Here is a 21,009-nt window from a genome sequence, read left to right on the forward strand (position 1 = left end):
ACATGTAATTAAATGTAAGGATTCCTTCATACTGACCACTGACTAATAAAAGCTGATGAATTACATTGTTTCAGGAGTGCTAAAGTTACGTTTGTAACATAAGTGCTATGTTAGTTTCTGGAGTGTGTGTAGCCATGGGACATCATGCCACCTCCACAAAACCACTGGTCAATTTATTTCCATTTTTAGCTGGAAACACAATAGAGTTAATGGATAGAGGTGAGGTTAATTAACTTGGGGAACTAAAATTGGAAACTCCTCAGCGGTTATTCCTCCCATGAGCAATAGTACTGGAAGCTCTTTTGGAACAAAAACCCTTATGTACATTCCCGATTAAAATTGCCCTTACTTTTTCTTTCATATCCAATTATATTTCACAAAATTGTTATAAAGGGGTCTGACAGATATTCTTTATTGAGTGGCCTGGATTCTTTTCTTTTCATTGTATGGTGTCTGACAATGGCCTATAGATAACTTTACTTTTATCATGTAAGATGGTTGGTATGGAGGAAGAGTGTAGACTGGGTGTAATTGTGTCTGCTTGAGAAGGTCGGGGGCTCTCTATTGTGGTGATTCTTGAAAAGCTTCATTCTCTGGGTCAGCTCCTCATATGAAAGGAGCCAAGTTAGTCAAGAGTGGGTTGTGGGTCATCTCTGAAGTAAGGTTACTTGAAGGCTTGTTCTTTCAGGCTATCCAGGGTCTTCTGGTTGCCTTACTGATTTGTAGGGGCAATGCATTTGACGGAAGGAGCCCACTTGTGTATCACTCCTGTATTAGGTCATTCATGCTTTGTGTTGGTCTTTCCTCTGTTGTTTATTCACATTTTAAATAAATAATAAATATGTAAAAAAAAAAAAAAATTTTTAAGCTGGCATCCATGAAGGCACTGGTTTGAGTTTACAGCAGATAGCTAAACAATAGACTTTTTCCTCTGTGCAAAGGGTTTAGAGTAATATGCATCTACAGCTGCTTTTTTTTTTTTTTTTAGCTTACTCCTGCAGTTTAATACGTGCCACATTCTCAGTTTTCATTGAATACTACTGACTTGTTTCTCTTCGATTGTGGGGATTCTTAGAATCCTAGTAAAGGCACCAGGCCTAATCCATCTCCATGCCTTGTCCCGCTCGCCTGAGATTATGGCATTTACTGCTTCATCCATGTGTTTATGCAACACTTCGGCTAGGAGAGTGCACATTTAATCACGTCACCCAGGGGTTCTTTTTGTTAATCCATTAGACGCAGATAAAACGCCAAACCCGCTTCTTACCTATGGCATTATTCACCATGGCAGTATGGGAGAAGTAGGGATGAGCTTTATGTAAAATGGCACAGTAACTTCAAAAGCAACTAAGTTAGCATGTGCCCCCAGAATCAAAGGTGCATCGTCAGGAGAGCAGAAGCACTGTTCTTTAATTCTTTGGTGAACAAAAGAAAGGGAGGGGGAAATGGTGTAGTTCATACTGGGAGTTCACATCAGGGCTAGTGAATGCAATATTCAAAAGGGAGAGATTAGCATGCGTTTTGATGTTTGTTGACTGTTGGAGAGAGAGCTTTCAGACCTACATTTCGAAATAGATTTCTGTTTTTTTCCACCAACAAAGCAAGTCTCTACAAAGCCAACAGAAAATGTTAGTTTGCATTGACTGTGAAATTGGGTGGGATTTAGTCTGAAGGGGCAGGGGTTTTGTCATACATATAATTATGATTGATTGGCAAATAGATACATAATTATGCATACATGAACTTTGAGATGGTGAAAGCAGAAAAACTGAGTTACTCTGACAAGGACAAAATTGTGATGGCTAGATGACTGGGTTAAAGCATCTCCAAAACATTACTTGTGGGGTGTTCCTGGTGTACCGTGGTTAGTACCTACCAAAAGTGAACTAGTGACAGGGTATGAGCACCCAAGGCTCCAAATTGAAAGGTATCAGAACACCAAAATCCCCAGACCTGAATTAGATTGAGCGTTTGAGGAATGTGCTGGACAACGTTTTGGTGCCAGATAACTGCACACCTTCAGAGTCCATGCCTCAAAGGATCAGAGCTGTTTTGGTTGCACAAGGGGCAATGCAATATTAGGCAGGTGGTTATAATGTTAAGACTGATTAGTGTATTTATAGATACATACATACATACATACATATATACATATATATATATATATATATATATATATATATATATATATATATATATATATACATATATATACATATATATATATATATATATATATAATGAAGGTATGTTCTGCAGACTGAACATACAGTATACTTCTGTTAACCAGCTGGGAAAGTTGATATCCTTCATGTGCTTGTAAAAATGTCAATATTTTTTACATCAATAAACTGTTTATTGCCATATTATTACTGAAATTGTATGTTTGACACAATGTCAATACAAAATGTCTAAATCAGCAATAGCCATTCTGAGAAAATTAGACTTCACTAATGACTTGGTACACATTACAACAATTTGTCATATAAAATTGAGTTTGCTTCTGCCTGGGACTTTTTTCCATAAATATGTGCATATATACAGCTGCTGTCTGTTCAGTTTTGCTGACAGACACAAGCATTGCTCCATCATCCAGACGGCCCTCCGAGCACTAAGCATTTTTGCTGTGCATCCTTCGACCCCCTGTGATGTTCCAATGATATTCTGTCAGGTTCGTAAGGACGTTTATTGCAGACACCTAAGCATTTCCTGTTGCCATTCATACTGAAGTTGTCTCAAACAAAGCTGAGACAGGTGTCTTATCTCCATCACGCAGTGCTGGCGAAGCCTGTCTCGAAGATGACGCAGTCGAGTGGAATGTGACAAATCCATCTGTCCTGGTTTGAATTTGTATGCTAATTTGGAGTAATGGCCCCTCTGGTGACTGAATGATGGAACAATTCAATCATAGCATCTCTGACAAGAAATCGTCAGCCTGTGTGTGATAGGTTCCTGTGTGTGATGTACAGTGGGTTAGTGCTGATGTATAGTCCCTTCGGGGAAGAAGGTATGTTCTGCATGTTTCAGAAACAATGGAAATGGTCAATTCCTTGAGAAACGTGTCCCACCCTGATATAACAAAAGTTCAAAAAGTTACACTGTTGACACACCTAAGGTCTAAGTAAGAAACTTCCCCTACAAAATCATCAGAGAAACAGTACCAGGAAAATGTCATGACATGACATAAAAACAGTTGAGACATTTTCAGCATTTCGTTTAGTAATCACTTAATATCATGCATTACATTCCAGTGCTTTCTGATGTAGTAAGTACATTGTAAAACTAATGAGTAATAAGATTTTCCTTGATAAGAGCTTAATTAAATAATTGACATTTTTTTTCTGGAAATAAGCATGGAAACATGCTGAATCTACAGAATGGAGAATGTGATAGAATAATGATGATGGTGTACCCCATGTTTTTTCTTAGTACCTAGGTTAGATGTGGAAGTCACTTCATAAGATGCCTGGCTGTTTAAGTTACTGATTTTAGACAGTGTAGATTTATTAATAAATTAACATTTCAGGATTATACTCAAATTTACAGCCTGTAGAACCAAGAAAACATCAAAAAAACCATTTACTGAGCACTGTACTTATAGGTAACCTTGAATGTTTTTAGAAGTAAAAAAAAAATCATGTTTTAACTTATTTGATTCCTAATTTAATTTATTACCCTTGAGATGTGGAGTATGCAATATATTATCAGGCACTTCAAACAAATCACATCTCACAGTGAGACATGACTTTAGGGGACAACCAATACTGAACAATGTCAATTTATTTTTCTCATTACTTTAGCCAATGTAGTGAATCTTGACAATTTCGGTAAGCACGAACATGCCTATGAATAGAACCATCCAAGCACGCTGCAAAAGGTTTTGTCTAGTGCATAAAGAACATGAGTTTAAGTAGGACATTAATTCTTCAAAGTTCTTCAAACAAAAATTACCTACTCATAATTGTGCAAACAAATTATACCATAATATTAAGTTGAGGATCTTCGAGTATCACTGATGTAGGAGCGGCTTTATTGCTCTTGTATTCCCAAAGTCAGCATAATTATTGGAGAGAGTATGTAAATGAAACTCAGCACCATCTTGAGAAAAAATTCTGTGCTACCATACCTTTGGGAAATTCGCTCTTGATTAGATAGAAATTGCCCAATTTCAGGTTCATTTGTCTTGTAACACCCTGTTATCCTTATCCTTACCCTGTTAACTCCTTATTTACATACTGAAAGTTTGATTGATGCATTTATCCGTTTGTACAAATATAGAAACACTTTAGACTCTGAATAGGCGTAGAAAAAAGGGTGTCGAAATCAGCTTCAGCAAAGTTTTCACATCAATGTGTTATATCTTATGTATCATATCTACACTATATGACAGTGTACTGCTCATCTGCGGGGCTTCACCAGCATTGCTCAGTTGCACTGATGGTATGAATGGCAAAACACAGTGGGTTTGTGTCACACAGCTCCAGGGTTCCTTCTTCAATCTTAGGCTTAGGATACTCTCTGTAGTATATATGTGTGTACTATTTGGGAAAAGGTTCTTCCCACATAATTGAATAGGATGGATCTAAGATTCCCACACATGTTCACATGTGCACAATGCAAATCTGATCTCAATCCATATGAACACCTTTGCGATGAACAGAAACAATGACATACTATATATATATATATATATATATATATATATATATATATATATATATATATATATATATATATATATATATATATAATATAAAAAATAAAAAAATAAAAAATTGTATACTGCATTATAGTTTTAGTCCCTGATTGCAGTTACAATGACCTCAACTCTTCTGGGAAGGCTATCAAATAGATTTTGGAGTGTGGATGTGGTGAATGTGGGTAGTTGTTTTGGTTGTAAGAATTTGTTGATCTGTTGATTCAGCCACGAGAGTATTAATGAAGTTAGGCACTGATATCAAAGAAGAACACCAGGTTCAAGGTTTCAGTTCATCCTAAAGGTGTACAGTGCGGTTGAGGTCAGGGCTCTGTGCAGGTAATTCAAGTTCTTCCAAACCAACCTTGGCAAACCATGGCTTCATGCAGAATTCTTTGTGCACAGTGGCATTTTCATGCTGGAACATGTTTGGGCTCCTTTGTTACAATGAAAGCTATTGATTAATTATTTTAAATACATGACCTGTTCATCTCAGTGAAGTGAAAACTGAGTAGAAATATTGTATACCTACATGAAAGCAAGACCAAGATCAGTGCCCAACTTCTTGTCCCTGTTTTGTTAAATCGGCTCAAATGGCCACAACCCAAAACTCCCCCAGTCCAAAAATCTCATGAAAAGTCTTCTCAGAAGAGTAAACACTGTTTTGGCAGCATAGGTGGACCAACTTCATATTAACTCTCATGGCTTTGGAATTGGAGGTTTATCAGTCAGTTGACGACATAAGTTTGGCCATATAGTGTATTTAACATGGTTCAGAGTCGAGGCTTCTTTTTAAGAAAAAGTTTTTACGTTTCTTCATGAACAAGAGTAAAAAAAGAATCAAATGGTTTATGGTTCATTATAACACTATATAACTTATAATATGCCAGATATCACTTATTGCCTTCTTCAAATTAGATCTAAAAAAGAGACAGTTGGCAAAACCTTTTTATTTATTTATTTGGCACTGGTTGTCTCAGTCCAACACTATGAAATTATATTCATATGGTCTTAATTCGTAGATAAATTGTAAAATAAAACTACAAATCTTGAATGGGGGATGCAAACATTTGCACTCGACTGTGTGAGGAATTACTGACATAATACATTATATTGTGACACATGTGCAAACTCGAATGCAATTTTTCTTTGCATTGAAAAGATCAAGGGAAAAAAGTCAGGAATAGGAAATTATGAAAATAAGGACACGGGTCGAGGAGAAGTCTCGCGCCGCTCAAGGACTCCCACGTGACTGAGCCGAACAGCTCGAGCTACATCCGCCGTTTGCTTCCACAGACAGGACGGAGCGGAACCGAGCCGTCTGAAGACATTTCTCTTCATCTGAATAATTCTTTCAAACGCAAGTCCCCAGCCTCTCACACCATGGAGGGCTACGGGGTGTCTGATGAGGAGCTCTTCGCTTCATCTCTGCACAACTTCACCTGGGAGAATTCGTTTGAGCAGGTAGGGGACACTAACCGACAAAAAAACGTCTCTCATTCGACGTATTCTAACTGAAATATGCCTAAAACTTATACATTCGGATGTAATACCACCCGCTTAGTCGAAGCATCGAGGCAAAGTTGACAAATGAACGCTGATATCGAGTCAGGAGTCTGGTGTAAAATTACCTCAGAAGTGACAAACGTTGAATTTCCGTTAAACCTCACGCGCTACATTTAAATGTATCAAAAAGTGACGTAGAAAGTGCAAGGTCACGTGCAGTTAGAGTTTTTTTTTTCAACAAGTGAAACTTGTGAAAGACTTAATTGCAAGTGTTAATCAGCAGTTCTTCATATCTATTGGGTTACAATCAGTTGCAGAAGCTGGACTCAGATGCTGAGAAACTATTTTTTTTTTTTTAAAGCAGTGGTTCTCAAAATGTTTGCAGCAAGGGGACCTTTTAAGGGTGAAGTACATTTCATCTACACACATAATAAAACTGTTCAAATACTATGTACATTATATTTTTGGATAAAAGGTGTGAGGACCATGTCCACTTTGCTTATAGGCCATTCATTCATTCGTTCATTCGTTCATTCATTCATTCATTCATTCATTCATTCATTCATTCATTCATTCATTCATTCATTACTACTTCATTTGTAACCACATTATCTTGGTTAGGGTTGTGGAGACTTCTGAGCCTATCACACAAACACTATGCAGAGTAAAGCTCTGACCCTTGAACCCAAAGCTAATCCTCACAGATATAGCGAGAACATGGAATAAGCCATTCAATTTACATGACCAGTCAAAGCAGCTGTAATAACCCAATAGTAAATTTAATAACCTGTATAAACATTTTCTATCTATCTATCTATCTATCTATCTATCTATCTATCTATCTATCTATCTATCTATCTATCTATCTATCTATCTATCGATACACTGCATATTAAATATATATATATATATATATATATATATATATATATATATATATATATATATATATATATATGTGTGTGTGTGTGTGTGTGTGTGTGTGTGTGTGTGTGTGTTTATATAACTTTACTTTGAGAACCGTTGTTTTAAAAAAATGAATGCACCATTAGCATCTCACATCTGAGCAATTCACAGCACCTTTCAACAGCAAACTAACAACAAGGATTACAATCCATACAAGTTATAGTACACTCACTGCAAGTGATGAAAAACCAAGCCATGGCCTGAATTTAAATGATTAATAAACACAATAAACAGAATGCATAAATCCTCTCCATCAATTAAAGAAACTCGATGAGACTATGCTTTGAAGCAATCAGGCAGCAGTGTGATGTGGGGGCAGTTCTACAGAGATCTATGCTGTGGGTCTGTACTTGAGATTTAAATATTACCATTAGAACCATAGTGGGAAATTGTATTTGCCAAGACATGAGTGACTGATTTATAAGCTTTTTTGGTAAGAAAGGATTTGTGACATGTATTATTAATATTGACACGCTGTGGTATGGTATATGAGGCTTCTATTTAAAGGTACATTGGATTTGTATCATGATGCCATGTGTTAAGATTTGATTGAACACTGTGAATGAGTGTGGTGTCAACGGATACGATGAAGATGATTCACATAAACACAGGACACAGATGGTCCAAGAGAATGTTAACATCTTACCATCTGATATCATCATCTTTAAGCTCTTATAAGAGTTCATGAATTCTATCACATTACAAATTTAAAGTTCAAGAAGGACTGTGCTTAATGCTTATGAACCCTTACTCTTTAAAATGATAAGCGGTCATCTATTCATTACATATGGCAGTCCTTCTTATAGATCTGTATTTACAGATGTGTCTGCAACAATGTAAAAATAAACTTTTATGCAGTTCATACAGTATTTATTGCTTATTTATCCTATTTCAGGAGGTAGGACTTAGCCATATACAACGCATCAGATCACGCATGCCTCCATGTTTATGCAGATTTAACCCTGACAGGTTTTGTGGTAATTTTCCAAAACCTATTTGTAAGAGTATTTAGGCATCAAGCAAAAAAAAAAAAAAGAAAGGCAGGAAAGAGTCATTTTGCAAAATGCTATATAATTGCCCCGTCAACGAGACTGCAGGGTGCGCAGTTCCCCACAAAGAGGCTAAAAATGGGAGGAAAACAGAATTAAGCTTGGTAATTAAAAACCAGGGGTGCTTTTCATTTCCTGCACATGCACATCCAATTACTCTCCCAATGCATCAAGAGGTTTACGTGCTTCCATGGTCCACAGACACATGAGCCACTGTGGGCTGATGGAGCCTAAAAGCCTCTTAAAAAGGCTTTTCCTTAAAAGAATCATAAAGGAAAAAAAATAGAAAAAAGCATGCATAAGAGTGAGAGCTGGTTTGCTGCTTTTATTTTTTCTGTTGTCTTGGATGGCAGGTACAAAATAAATAAATAAATGCAATGTTGAAACAGTGTGTTCTCGTGAGCAGATTATCCACTCATGCTTGATCAGTGGGTAAAGTCTTTACATTATTCACGTGGCTGTACACAGTGTGCTGGGCCTGGGCCTGACCAGAGCTGTGAAATCAGTGGGTGCTGCTGCTACTCTAACATAGGAGTAGGAGTGAGATGCCCTTCAGCTAAGAACCGAGTGTCTCAGGCTTCACAGGGTTCATTTTATTACAGATTGTGCTGTATAGTCTGTGTCTCTAACAGTGGAAAGGTTCGGGAGCTGAAAACATGCAAACATTCTGTTTGTTTAGACACTTGTCAGTTTTTTGAGGTTGTTGCTTAGGTCCCTGAAGCTCTTGAGGCAGCTGTCCATGGTGCTGAACTTGTGATGTCTTTTCTGGAACTCATCATTTAACACCCCTCAGAAAGCAGTGGGATGATAAATACAGCATTGTTGTGTTCACTAAGTTAAATGTGGGAACTTCTATATGAAATGACTAGTGTTGGGGTAAAGAACAATTCCATAACCAGAGGAGTCTGAATCAAGACTGGGTTTAATCTCAAAGATCAGATGTGTTCATTTGCTGTTTGCAGTACGTTTCTATCCTAATGTGAAATTTCTCTAACGTTAACTAAAATATCTACTTCGGTAATATCATTTTGTACAAATAGCTCTACAGGACATTGGATCACAAAGACCAAATGTATGACCAAATACAACTATACATTCCACTTTCTTGTACTAAATGAATTTAAACACAAGAAGATGCGGTATTTGGAAACATAGTCACTTGAAGTTTATAGATGCTATATAATTATACATGCAGAGATATATTTTTTACTGTTATTAGAACATTACAACAGTAACAAGTGCTTAAGTAAATTATTCTATGGTTGAGTATATCTTTGTCAGTGAAATACAAGATGTCAGCAATATATGATTGTACTCTGTAAAACTAATAGTAATCTCTAGTAAAAAAGGACCTGTGCATAATTTCTTAAATGCACATGCTGTTTTTTTTTCAAGTACCAAAACGACAGGCCGACATTTAGCGGGCCAGGTATGAGTTTGCAGCAGCTCTCTTAAGAAGTCTGATTAGATAGGCATTCATCCATGGCACTGCAATATGGTGCAAAGCATGCTGTGTGCCCAGCGGTGGAATCTTCCTGTAAGAAGGAATAGAACGGAAACAACTGATACTGACAGATTATATTTACATTTTTATGTAAGCATATAGTATCCAATGGACAAGTTCATCTGCCATTGAAAGTTATTACATGTAACTCTTAGCTACATAAAAGGACAAGTTATGTGAGTAAAGCATCTGTGAACAATGTGCTTTTGCTCAGTGGAAAGGGTTTGTGTTTGATGATTGTGCACTCTGAAGCTGTTAAAACAGGTCTTTGTCAGATCCAGCATTTTTCACATGCATGGTGCCTCTATTTGATCATCGCAACAGCACCTTAATTGCTTTCTTAAATAGAGAGAGGGGGGGAGAGAGAGAAAGGGAACCGGAGTTTGCGTTCCTGAGTCTACACTGCCTCACTGTGGTTCTTATTCCGCTCGTCATCAATTTATCATGAGACTAAACACAAAACTTTACCTTTTAACTCTACCTTTTCACCTCAGTTACTGACCTTTCCAGTTTCATTTAGTAAAAGTCATCACCACAATTGGAACAGTATGAAGCACAGGGTACTGAAACCAATTATTACACACACTTTCCACATTTTTTCCCACATCCTAGTCTGGTTTTGCTGTATATTAATTTACAAGGCCAGTTTGTGCCATTTTTTTTTTTTTGTGTGTGTAAATGTATTCTGTGTCATAAAAGCAGTCAGAGCCACTATCTCTAGGTCACCAGGAGAGGTTGAGGGAATTTTTATACAGGCAATATTACGTTGCCACTTCTTGAACTGTCCTTATTCAGTGATTAAATAGATTCTGGCCTTGAGATCTGCTGCTCCAGCACTTTCTTCAATTCTCTCTCCTACTTTTCCCCTCTACTTCAAACCTCAAGCATTCTCCCCATACCCAGTGATGACTTTGAAGCATGCACTGCATGTATCTCTATATGAGACCACACCTCCATAGCTGTATAAAAACACTCCCCAAGCACCTCTCGCATGTCCTTGCCCTTTTTAGGACATCCTGGAGGCAGATCCATTTCCCATCTCAATGATTTATATGGATCTTCATTGCATAACACATACTCTCAATGCACTGGACCTGAAGTAATGTTATTTTGTGAAGGACGTTGATGACAAAATGCAAAAAGTTTTTTTTTATGGAGGAGAGTTTCTGATGTTTGTTTTTATCTCTTTTTATGTCTTATTCAGGACTGGTTTGTTAGGTGGAAATGATTTTATCATACATCTCAAACTCCATCTATCCCAAAACCTTGCTGTTTCTACTTGTTTTCATTTACTTACTTAAACTATTGCGAGGCACAAATACCAGCATTGCAGGTCTGTAGATTCTAGTGGTGTTTAAGAGCAAACAAACCTTTAGCTGTTTTCTAAACTGGATTTATTTATTCCCATATCACCTCAATTAATATCACTGAAATTCAGCAGTTCTGCAAGGAATGCCCAAGTCCAGACTTGTTAATTTAAGCTCTGTGGGGTTCTTATTCATAAGACTTGAAGAATTCTGGGCCGACTGGACATTCAGTCTTATTCTCTTCCTCTCTCTCTTTCTCTATTTCTTTCTCTTATGTCCCATGTTGACTCCCACCTTCAGCAGAAAGAGCCAGGTGGAGTTGAGCTAATTGAGCTGGGAGGCTCTGCAGAAAGAGAGACTTTCCTCCAGAGAAGGGCCACATCACTTCCTCTCACCTCTCCATGAACATGTACAGACCAGCATGACATTTCCTTGCTTCTAAAACGCACATTCTTTTAGAAACCGACAGCAATAAGATGGATTATGAGCCTGCCAGGCAAATCAACTAATTGTGTCTAATTGCTGTCTAAAAATATGTTGACTAAAATAGTTAAGAAAGGAATGAGTCAAGCTGTCTGCTAATGTTTTTTGCATTTTCTATTGTGCTGCTGATAAGTGGCATTACAGAGGCATAATAGCGTGATCTATTTTAGGATAATCAGGCAGCTTATAGTGTAACTAAGCTCCAGAGAGCAATCAGAAAACCAATAGAAAGTTACTAAAGGGGTCACCTGGGAGTTGAGTTTCAACTACACATTGCAAAAGGGTTATTTGTGTGGAAGAAAGTTATTCTACATGACCAATTTTCTGTGAAAATCTCTTCAGAGGATAAGATTTGGTTTATGTGCTACAGTTTAGTCTATAGTGTATAGGATATATGTTCAATCATACAAGTATGGGATAAAATGCAATAAACATGTGGTTGTAGGAATATAATCAATGACGGGGTGGTGTGTTGTGACACAACCTGGATCTGATTAATTTAACTTCACATTGCTTATTAGAAAAAAAATCTGGACAAAAGTTAAAAAATGATTATTAAAAATAAAATTCTTCATAGCATTTGAACTTTTTTTTTTCATTTGTTCAATCACAGAAGTTGCATAGCTAAATTAACTTACTCAGCTTCAATATCTGACCCTGGTGTGTATCTGCAGACACAGTGAGAATGACACAAAAGCTCCAGTAATGGAGTCGTTAAGAAATGCAATCAAGAGTCTTTTTATAAATCTAACTATAATCCCCCACATTTTTTATCTCATCATTCTCAGCCATTATAACAGCACAATTAAAAATGTTTTATTCCTCTTATATACCACAGCAATGTTATTAGACTTTTTTAAACACTGGTACATTTGTTTTCTATAAACAGTTGTATACTCATCACTCCTTCTTTTTCTGATTTCTTTCTTGAAACTCCATCCATCCATTTTTTGTATTGCTTATATTACACTGGATCATGGTAAGCCTGCAAGTCTGTCCCAGGGGACATTCTAGACAGGGCACTGGATACTCTGGATGAGGTGCGATTGTAGTGCACAATCACACATACTCACTTTCACACACTAAAGAGAGATAAGTGATGCCGGTCAGCCTACAACACATTTCTTTGGACTGGGGAGGAAATTGAAGATAAAATATATAATATTTTTTTGCATCCAGAACTACTGTCAGTCCATGTTGTTTAAATTAACTAAAAAATTCTTAAAACAATTATTTTTATGGAATTTATTTTAGTTGAATATTAATCAAACTACTGACCAGTCAGAATTGAGAATTCAACAGCATTGTGGTAAAAAAAAAAAAATTCTGACAAAGGCAGAATGATTATGAGAAATACAAAAACTTTATTTTTGTTTTACACAGAAGATTATACACACAAAAGTATCTTCCTTCCTGCAACATGTTTTTAGCCAGTGCCGTTAGATGATATGACAACTTTCAGCATCAGAACTGTGGTGACCCACTGTTGGTCTCCATAGCAGTAATGTTTACCATAGCAGAGTTCAGTTAAAACCTTCAGAAAGCACTACTGCCGTCGTGCATTAAGGGAAGGCTATTAAAATGGAGAGACTTCAATAAATGCTATCCCTTGCAGGAAAAAACTGTTCTAGACGGCTATTTTGCTATTGAAATGGAGAGCACTCAGCTATTTTGTACATATGGATGCAAATAAATATCAAATGCACAAATCCTGCAAGGTTATTTATTCAGAGACTGTGTGTATCACTCTTGATCGGAATGCATTTTTCTTTCTCCCTTCAGGCTCTGCTAGCAGTGTGTTTTGCTTAAATGCTTTATTTCTCAAAATGGATTAAATGACACAATCAGTAGGTATTATCAATAGGATGAAGTTGAACTGAAATGGAAAGTTTTTTTTTAATATACAGTACTTCATAATACTTGTCGTCTTTTTAGTGAAGTGCTTTAATCCACTTATAGAGTTGCTAGGATTTGTAGTTACAACCTGTGCAGCCTCTAGCTCCCAGGTTTCCTGATGGTTGCATTAGCTAATGAAGCCGATCGAGTCTGTAAATTGCTGTGTTGGCACTTCCTGAGGAATGCCGCGCCCTGTACGTACCTGCGAAAGGACACCGGAGAAGAGGAGGAAGTGGTCACCTTACCCCAGGGCTCATTGGGCGGCAGACAATCACAAGAGTCACCTGAGAGGCCCATCGGAAATCAATACATGCTCACTTTAATTGTGTGAGAAAAGAGATTCTCCATTCAAGACTGCACATCATCTGTTAGGGCAGCTTGACTTTTTCCCCCCACTCTCACACTTTCCTTTCTCCTTTTTTCCCCCTTCCATCTAATTTCTCCTCACTCAGCGGATAAGTTGAATACGATTGCTTATCAGTGGGTAGATTATGAAAATTGAGCATTCTGTCTGCATTCCTGGCCCATTTGAAATGCATAGAACCAAAGTGTACAGCGGATTAGAGCGAAGTGCCACAGGCATTTTAAAGTCCTGTATCTCAGGCACTGGTTCTCCCTGCATGCTCAAGTTTGGCTGCTGTGCTGACGATGCATAATAATGACTTGGTTTATTCCGTACAGATGCTTATCTGAGGGCAGATTTTCATGAAGCTGTAAAGTTATGTGTTGTGCACATTGAAAGTAAAATGAAAAAAAAAACAAAACAAAAACAAAAAAAACGTTACAAGCTCAATTGTTTCAGTTTCAGTAATTTTGGGAATAAATGTGTCAAAACGTCCAGGATTAAAATATGTTTTATAAAGGAAAATTATTATTAACAGCAGAGATTTTATCAGCAGAAATGTAGGTACTGTAGAAAGGTGCTGAGCTGCAGATCTACACATAACACTCCTCTCCTCCTTCTGCCACATTTCATGGATTTCTTATTAGCTAGTCACTTGAGCCATAGATTTAAGAAAAGATAGATGCCTCTTTAGGTTGGGTGCAACATATTAACAGTGCTGTCTCAGATAGGTCAACTTTACAGGTTGAGCTCATTTATTTGAATTGTTTAGCAAATGTCAGTGAGTTGTCCCCGGGACAGTTTCTCAGAGATACAGTAAATAAAAGTGAACAAGGAGTGATTCTTGGACTTCATGTAGTGCTTGATTAGTTCAGGTAATGAAGTAAGGAGACCCAGTCAAATTTATTTAATTTTGCTGCTTGTTCTGGGCGGCACAGCAACTTAGACGTCTCAGTGCTCCAGGGTTCCTGGTTTGATTCTGAACTCGAGTTACTGTCTTTGTGAAGTATGTTTTATTTGTGTTTTGCTTGGCTTTCTTTTGGGGTCCCTGGTTTCACCCCACTGTCAAAACATGCAGGTAGATGGACTGGCTGTACTAAACGTCCCCTAGTTGTGACAGAATGCATATGGCCATGAAGCCCTGAGATGGACTGGCATTTCACCCACAGTGAAATCTTCCCCTCCTTGCTCTTCTCTAGATTCAGACCAGGGTAAAGATTTTACTGAAATAACTCTGCACAATAAAAAAACACCTCAGTGTTGTTGCATTTTTGCTGTGTTCCCATGGGTAACTTGCAAGATGTTACATTAAATCTGTATATACTAAAACAAGTTCAGCACACCAAATATACCTGCAAAACCTGCCAGCTATAGTGAAGTGGTCTTCTTTCGTACATATCTCTTGATCCTGTTTTTGTTGATAACTTCCTTAAATGTATAATTCTGTGAGGTAAGTCACTGAGTTTGACTTAAATTTGAACATCATTTTTGGCTTAGATGCAAATCCCCATGAAATGTCTTCTTAACTATGATTTGATTCCATTTGTTGTCGCATTTCTCTCTGAAACAGGAAGTCATTGTGAAATGCTTGATTAAGGTTGCACCCCTGCCAAATCTAAACAACTCTGACGATAGCATAGCAAGCTAGCTAAACACAGAGAACAGTGATCAACAACTTTTATTTACTCATATGGATGGAAAAGCCCAGATGATGGCTATTAACAGAATCATGTTCTAGTGATAGTTCGAAAAGAATAGCATGCAGGCACTGCCAAAAACACACTAACAAATTCTGTTTCTAAGTAGTGAGACTGACCTCTGGCAGTAGGGCATACAGATTATGATCCTAGACAACATGTGATTGGATGACCATGAGGTTCTAACTAGATATGAAATCATGAATATGAAGGATTTGAAACCCTTGTATGGTATTGAAGGATATGAAACTGGATATAAAAGCCTTTTAAATAGGCTTTTATCAGTAAACAGGTTTTTGAAAAGGGGCACATTTTGAGGTTTGAGCCCGGGCTACCAAGGCTTTGTGTTTCTTTTCTCTGAATCTGGGACGGAAAACAGTCTATAATGTGTAGAGCTACAGTATAAGTAAGACCAGAATACAGACACACATACTGTATACAGTATATATATATGTATATAAATGTATTGCTGTAGCTTGAAAACCGTAGCTAATGAGTATCTACTATTTTTATATCTACAGTCACTGCAGTTGAGTGTTTTTGTCACTTAATCACATGATGCTTCTACAGCTGTCCATCATCGATCAGCGGGGTGTAATCTGTGCTCACAAATTTATGCCATTAAAAATGCATAACAGCTCCAGCGTAGCATTAATGGCACTCTTTAAAGAGGAAAATAAATATTTTTTTTTCTTATTGTAGATGTTAAATAATGGCTTGCAAAGGTTCTTCCAGATCGCTCATTTTTAATTTCATTCCTTTCTATTGCACTGAATCAGTTTGAAGAGTTTTAATATTCACCCCATTGTTTTTCAGTTTTATCCGTGTTTGTTGTGCTCGAGAACAAACAGAGCTACAGTAAGCCAGGTTTTCAGTGAATAATATCTATAGTGCATAATCATAAACATACACATGACTGCATTGAATAAACAATATGTCTCAAAATTGTTTCTCATTTACATCTCATACTGCAGACCCCTGAGAAATGTTACACACATGAATGGAGCTGTGACACATATCCAGACCTGTTTTATGATTCTGTGATTGCAGAATTAATGAGGAAAAACAGCTTCCTCAGAGAATTTGCAAAGCTGACAATTTTCTGGTTTCTGATCTCTCAACAAACAGGCCACAAATTGTATAGTCACATACACGACTACTGGTCTGCACACTTATGTAACACATAACCATTCACAACACATATAACCATTCTGTTTAGGAATTGAATATACCATGCCAGTGAACTTTCTTTTCGTTTTTCTTTTTTGTGTTGATCTTTTACTGTTGATCTTGAACTGATGTTGATGGGGAAACTAAAAATTCACACAACAGCAGCTATTATCTTTTCATCCCAAAAATCGTTGCAGAATAGCATGTGTAGTTGAGGGGTTTGTGCTCTTCATGTTGATACTTTGGAATATACATACATCCTGTGATTTGATTTGGCAGGCAATGCATTTTTTCATGAACTGGCCTGATGTCAGAAAAAAGCTGGATGATTAGGATATACGGTATATTACAGTTTTTGGTACTAGTAGTCTAACAAGGTAAATGAAATGTCAAATGTAAATGCTTTTGTTTCTATTAGAGGGAGAGAAGCCAGCTGTGTTAAGAAGCATCACACATGTGAACAGATCATATTTGATTAGAAGAGCAACCTTGAAAAAGACATTTCTGTGGCGCTGCTATAGAAACAAACTGAACTGTGGACTCCTAAGGGAATTTCTCATGTTGTCTGTCTCTGTAATCTCTCTTTCTCTGTCTCTATTTCTCTCTCTCTCTCTCTCTCTCTCTCTCTCTCTCTCTCTCTCTCTCTCTCTCTCTCTCTCTCTCTCTCTCTCTCTCTCTCTCTCTCTTTCTGTGTCTTCCTTTCTCTTTTTCAAGAAAGTCCCCCAAGGGAAGTGATTTTATCTTCTGCTCCTGTTAATTTTGGGGTTAAAACACTCCAGCTGCCAAGATCTTCTTGTTCGTTGTTATACAAAGAAGTAAGATCTTGTATGCCTCATTAAAAAACACACACAAAAAGATTTTATTCTATACTTACTGAGAATAGCTTTTAAATTTTTCTAACAGCTTCACAGTACAAACTCCTTGCCACCTACTGCTCACTGTGAATTTACATATAAAGTGTCTGATAAGCATATTTATGTGCAGCCCATGCGATTTTGCACATTACAGTACTAAATATAAAAAAAAATGTGTGTGATGTGTTCTGGATGTTTTTTTTTTTTTAAAAAAAGGAAAGAATTGAAAGCATATGGCATGTGCACATGAGGACGAAAGGAGAGATGGTGGCAGAGGGAGGGAGGGAGAAAGAGAGAGGACGAACGCACACAGGAGATCTGTCTACGCATTGTCAGGAGGATTTACGGTGCAGGTGTGGAGCCATCAATCACACGGGTGTGTGCCAAAGACAACGCTGTGTCTCGCTGCCATTTGTACGCCTGTCCACACAAATTGATCCTTAACAAGGTGCCTCTCTTCCCTCGCAAAGGTGACTATCCTCGTAACAGGCCCATGAGCACTGTTTTTGTTTACTTTAAAAATCAGAGAGAAATTAAATGCGACACTTTGCAAATGGATATTTCCTGCGGACCAAGAGGGAGACCGATAAATCTTAGACATTTATGCACAATTTGTTCTTTTCTACATTCAAGGAGGTGTTTTGATTGATGAGCATAAACCTGTATATACTTATGGACTTAAATATAATTTATATAAGTATAAATGTGTTGTGATTTCTGTTGTATTTCTTTTTAAGGGTGAGTACAAAATTTAACCCTTACAGGAGCTAAGCCCTCAGTGAGAATGTAAATAATAAAGATTTAGAAATACGCCTGCTTGCTGAGTGCACTGCACACATTCCCTTTTTGTGTGATCACGTATGCATTGTATGCATGCATCTCTTTCCATCTGGAAATATGCAGTGTTTGCTCCTACAGGAGGTTAAAATATGACACATTTGACTTGATTAATCACTTACTGGTCCCAAATCACAGAGCGCATCACAATGTTGTTTCTCTTAAACTGGTAAACACTTAAACTGTTAAACACTGGTGCTCCATATATAATGAAACGTGGAGTGAAAGGTGTAATTATCAGACTAGCTCCCTCTTAGTGTCTCAGCTAATTTGTCTTGACCACCTTTCACCATTGACTTTTTTTCTTTTTCATTTGTGGCCTCTTCTTTCTTCTCTATTTCGTTTTCCTTTCGTTTTCCTCTCTGTTTGTCATAGTAGAACCACATTTCTTATTTATTCAATTGAGCAAATTTTATTTTTTTACTTTTGAAGGCAAAGGAAAAATGATAAAGGTAATAAAAAAAGGATTGGATCTAGCTTTTCTTGCCCTGCAGTGAGCAGAAATGAATTCGTCCACCATGTTTGTATAGTGTATCTGTGCATATAACAATGAACCCTTTAAGCAATCACGCTCAAAAAGTCATTGAGGGGAAGATTTTAAATAGCCATAACCACATGTATTATTACCAGTTTTGTAAGCTTTCAAAGGATTTGAGCTAAAATGAAAGATGAACATTTTACAGGGATGAGATGAAAAATATGGGCCTGAAACCCCTTAAATAATCTGTTTCTACAGAAGAGTGTTTCAGTTGAAAGAATATGTACACTTAAAGATGTAGCTTCTTTAGGAACTGTTTTCTTTTTTCTATGCAGTGTCTCAATTGTCAGTTACTCAGTATTAGTTTTTTGTTTGTAGAACTGTTGTATAAAAGTAAATTCACACTCACAGTCATGCCATTGTACTGCTTATCAGCATGGCTGTGATTGGGCCTTAGGCATGAAGCCACAGGTAGACTCTCGCTCGTGCGATATTGCTTAAGGAAACTATTATAAGAAGTTATCTGTGTTTAAGCCAATATAAAACAAGCAGTTCACAGGTGTTCCTCTGGGAGGCCATCTAATGAGCTACTGAATTCCTGGCTTGAGTATTTTAAAGTGGTGTATTATGGATTGAAAGTTTCCGCTCATTATCCCCTGTAGCTCTTCCTAAATGCCGTCTGAGAAATTTGGCATACTCCATCTCTTAAAATCGAACAGTTAAGAGAGTGGTATCTTTGATAAAGAATCAAGCTCTGATTATGTCTTCGGTCTCTCCACTAAATGTCTTAATGTTTCATTCTATTAAAGGCTAACATTAACATTATAGTTTAAACTTCAGGGTGAAATGTAAATCTTATATAATGACATCTTCTTTGTCTGTGAAAAGGACTGGGAATGTGACCAAATAAAAATGTATTTTTTAAGGACTTTAAGACATGTCCCGTATGATATGTACAGATTTTGATAGTAATAATCTTGGTATTTTGTCCTACCGTACTGTCTATAAATCCATCTCGTTTACTCATTTACTAAAATGCTTAAACTGATAGGTTCCACTTGCTAGTGGCAGAGTTTTTGGCCTTACCCCTTCTCCCCAAACTGAAAAGATGTAGAGCAGCAGTTACACACCTGATTTCAGATCACAGAACTGAGCAATGTCTGTGCTGATTGAATCTGTAGAGTTACATTTTTTTTGTACCTCACTAAATAAATCAAAAGTCAACAAGTTATGTCTAAGCAAATGACACCCGCATCTAAACTCAAGCAGGAATGTACTGTAAGTCTTGATATTTCTCTAGCTATTTATATAGCTAGCATAAAACATAATACAATAAGTCCAATTGCACAGCGAATGTTCCTAGCAATAAAGTTTTGGGAGCATAGTGCATTGTTTTGAAATGCTAACAAATTAAACCAGAAACAAATCAACTCATTGGCTGTCAAATAGAAGCCTTTAAGGTCTTTTATCTTGTCTCTTTCCTTTCTAGACACTTTTGTTGATCTTCATTTCCTTTGGCTGTATGGAGTTGTTGGTGATAGTGGAATTTTTGTAAGCATACAATGCATTTTCTGGTCAGTAATAGGACGAGTACACCTTCATCAACACTTTATGTAGGATGAAGTGAATTAATAACAAGCTGAAATACTGAATACCTTTGAACATCCCATTCCAGATTTAGTCCCCCTTTGCTTTAACCTTCACTCTTCTGGGAAGCTTTTCCACTCAATATTGGAATGTGACTGTAGGGATTTGTGCTCATTCAGCCACAAGAGCATTAGTGAAGTTGAGGACTGGTGTTGGCCAGAGGGACCTAGAATGTAGCTGGTGTTCCAGTTCATTCCAAAGGTGTTCAGTGAGGTTGAAGTCTTTGCAGGTCACTCAAGTTCTTCTACAACAACCTTGGCAAACCATGTCTACATGGAGCTTAATATCTTAATGGAGCTTGTTTAGTGCACATGGGCATTGCTATACTCTAACAGGGAAGTTTTAATGATACAGCAAAAAAAGACATTCTATACAATTATGTGCTTCTAATGTCCAAGTCATTAGATGTGGTGGTCAAGTGTCCACAATCTCTTGAACTTATAGTGTAAGAAAAACCTATACAAACTAGCTAAAAATGCACCTAACTGTCTACCAACAGAACATGAGGTTCACTAACAACAAATATCACTACAAAAATCAGACATGGTTACTGAATTGTGCAAATAGGAACTCTTG

The 21,009-nt window shown here is 37.2% G+C and overlaps 1 protein-coding gene across 3 annotated transcripts in view; it reads left to right on the forward strand.

Moving 5' to 3' along the window:
- The first annotated feature begins 5,919 nt into the window (after window positions 1-5,919).
- The window catches only part of ppargc1a (peroxisome proliferator-activated receptor gamma, coactivator 1 alpha), a 276,297-nt gene continuing 261,207 nt past the window's right edge, over window positions 5,920-21,009 (forward strand). The window contains exon 1 of one of the 3 annotated variants that reach the window (XM_047818477.1): window positions 5,920-6,160. In XM_047818477.1, the coding sequence (XP_047674433.1) occupies window positions 6,080-6,160 (81 nt within the window). In that variant the 5' untranslated portion in view covers window positions 5,920-6,079. The remainder of the gene's footprint in view (window positions 6,161-21,009) is intronic. The other 2 variants (XM_047818462.1, XM_047818455.1) reach the window with 2 other exon arrangements.

This window comes from Tachysurus fulvidraco, chromosome 1 (genome assembly GCF_022655615.1).
Source record: "Tachysurus fulvidraco isolate hzauxx_2018 chromosome 1, HZAU_PFXX_2.0, whole genome shotgun sequence".
NCBI lineage: Eukaryota > Metazoa > Chordata > Actinopteri > Siluriformes > Bagridae > Tachysurus > Tachysurus fulvidraco.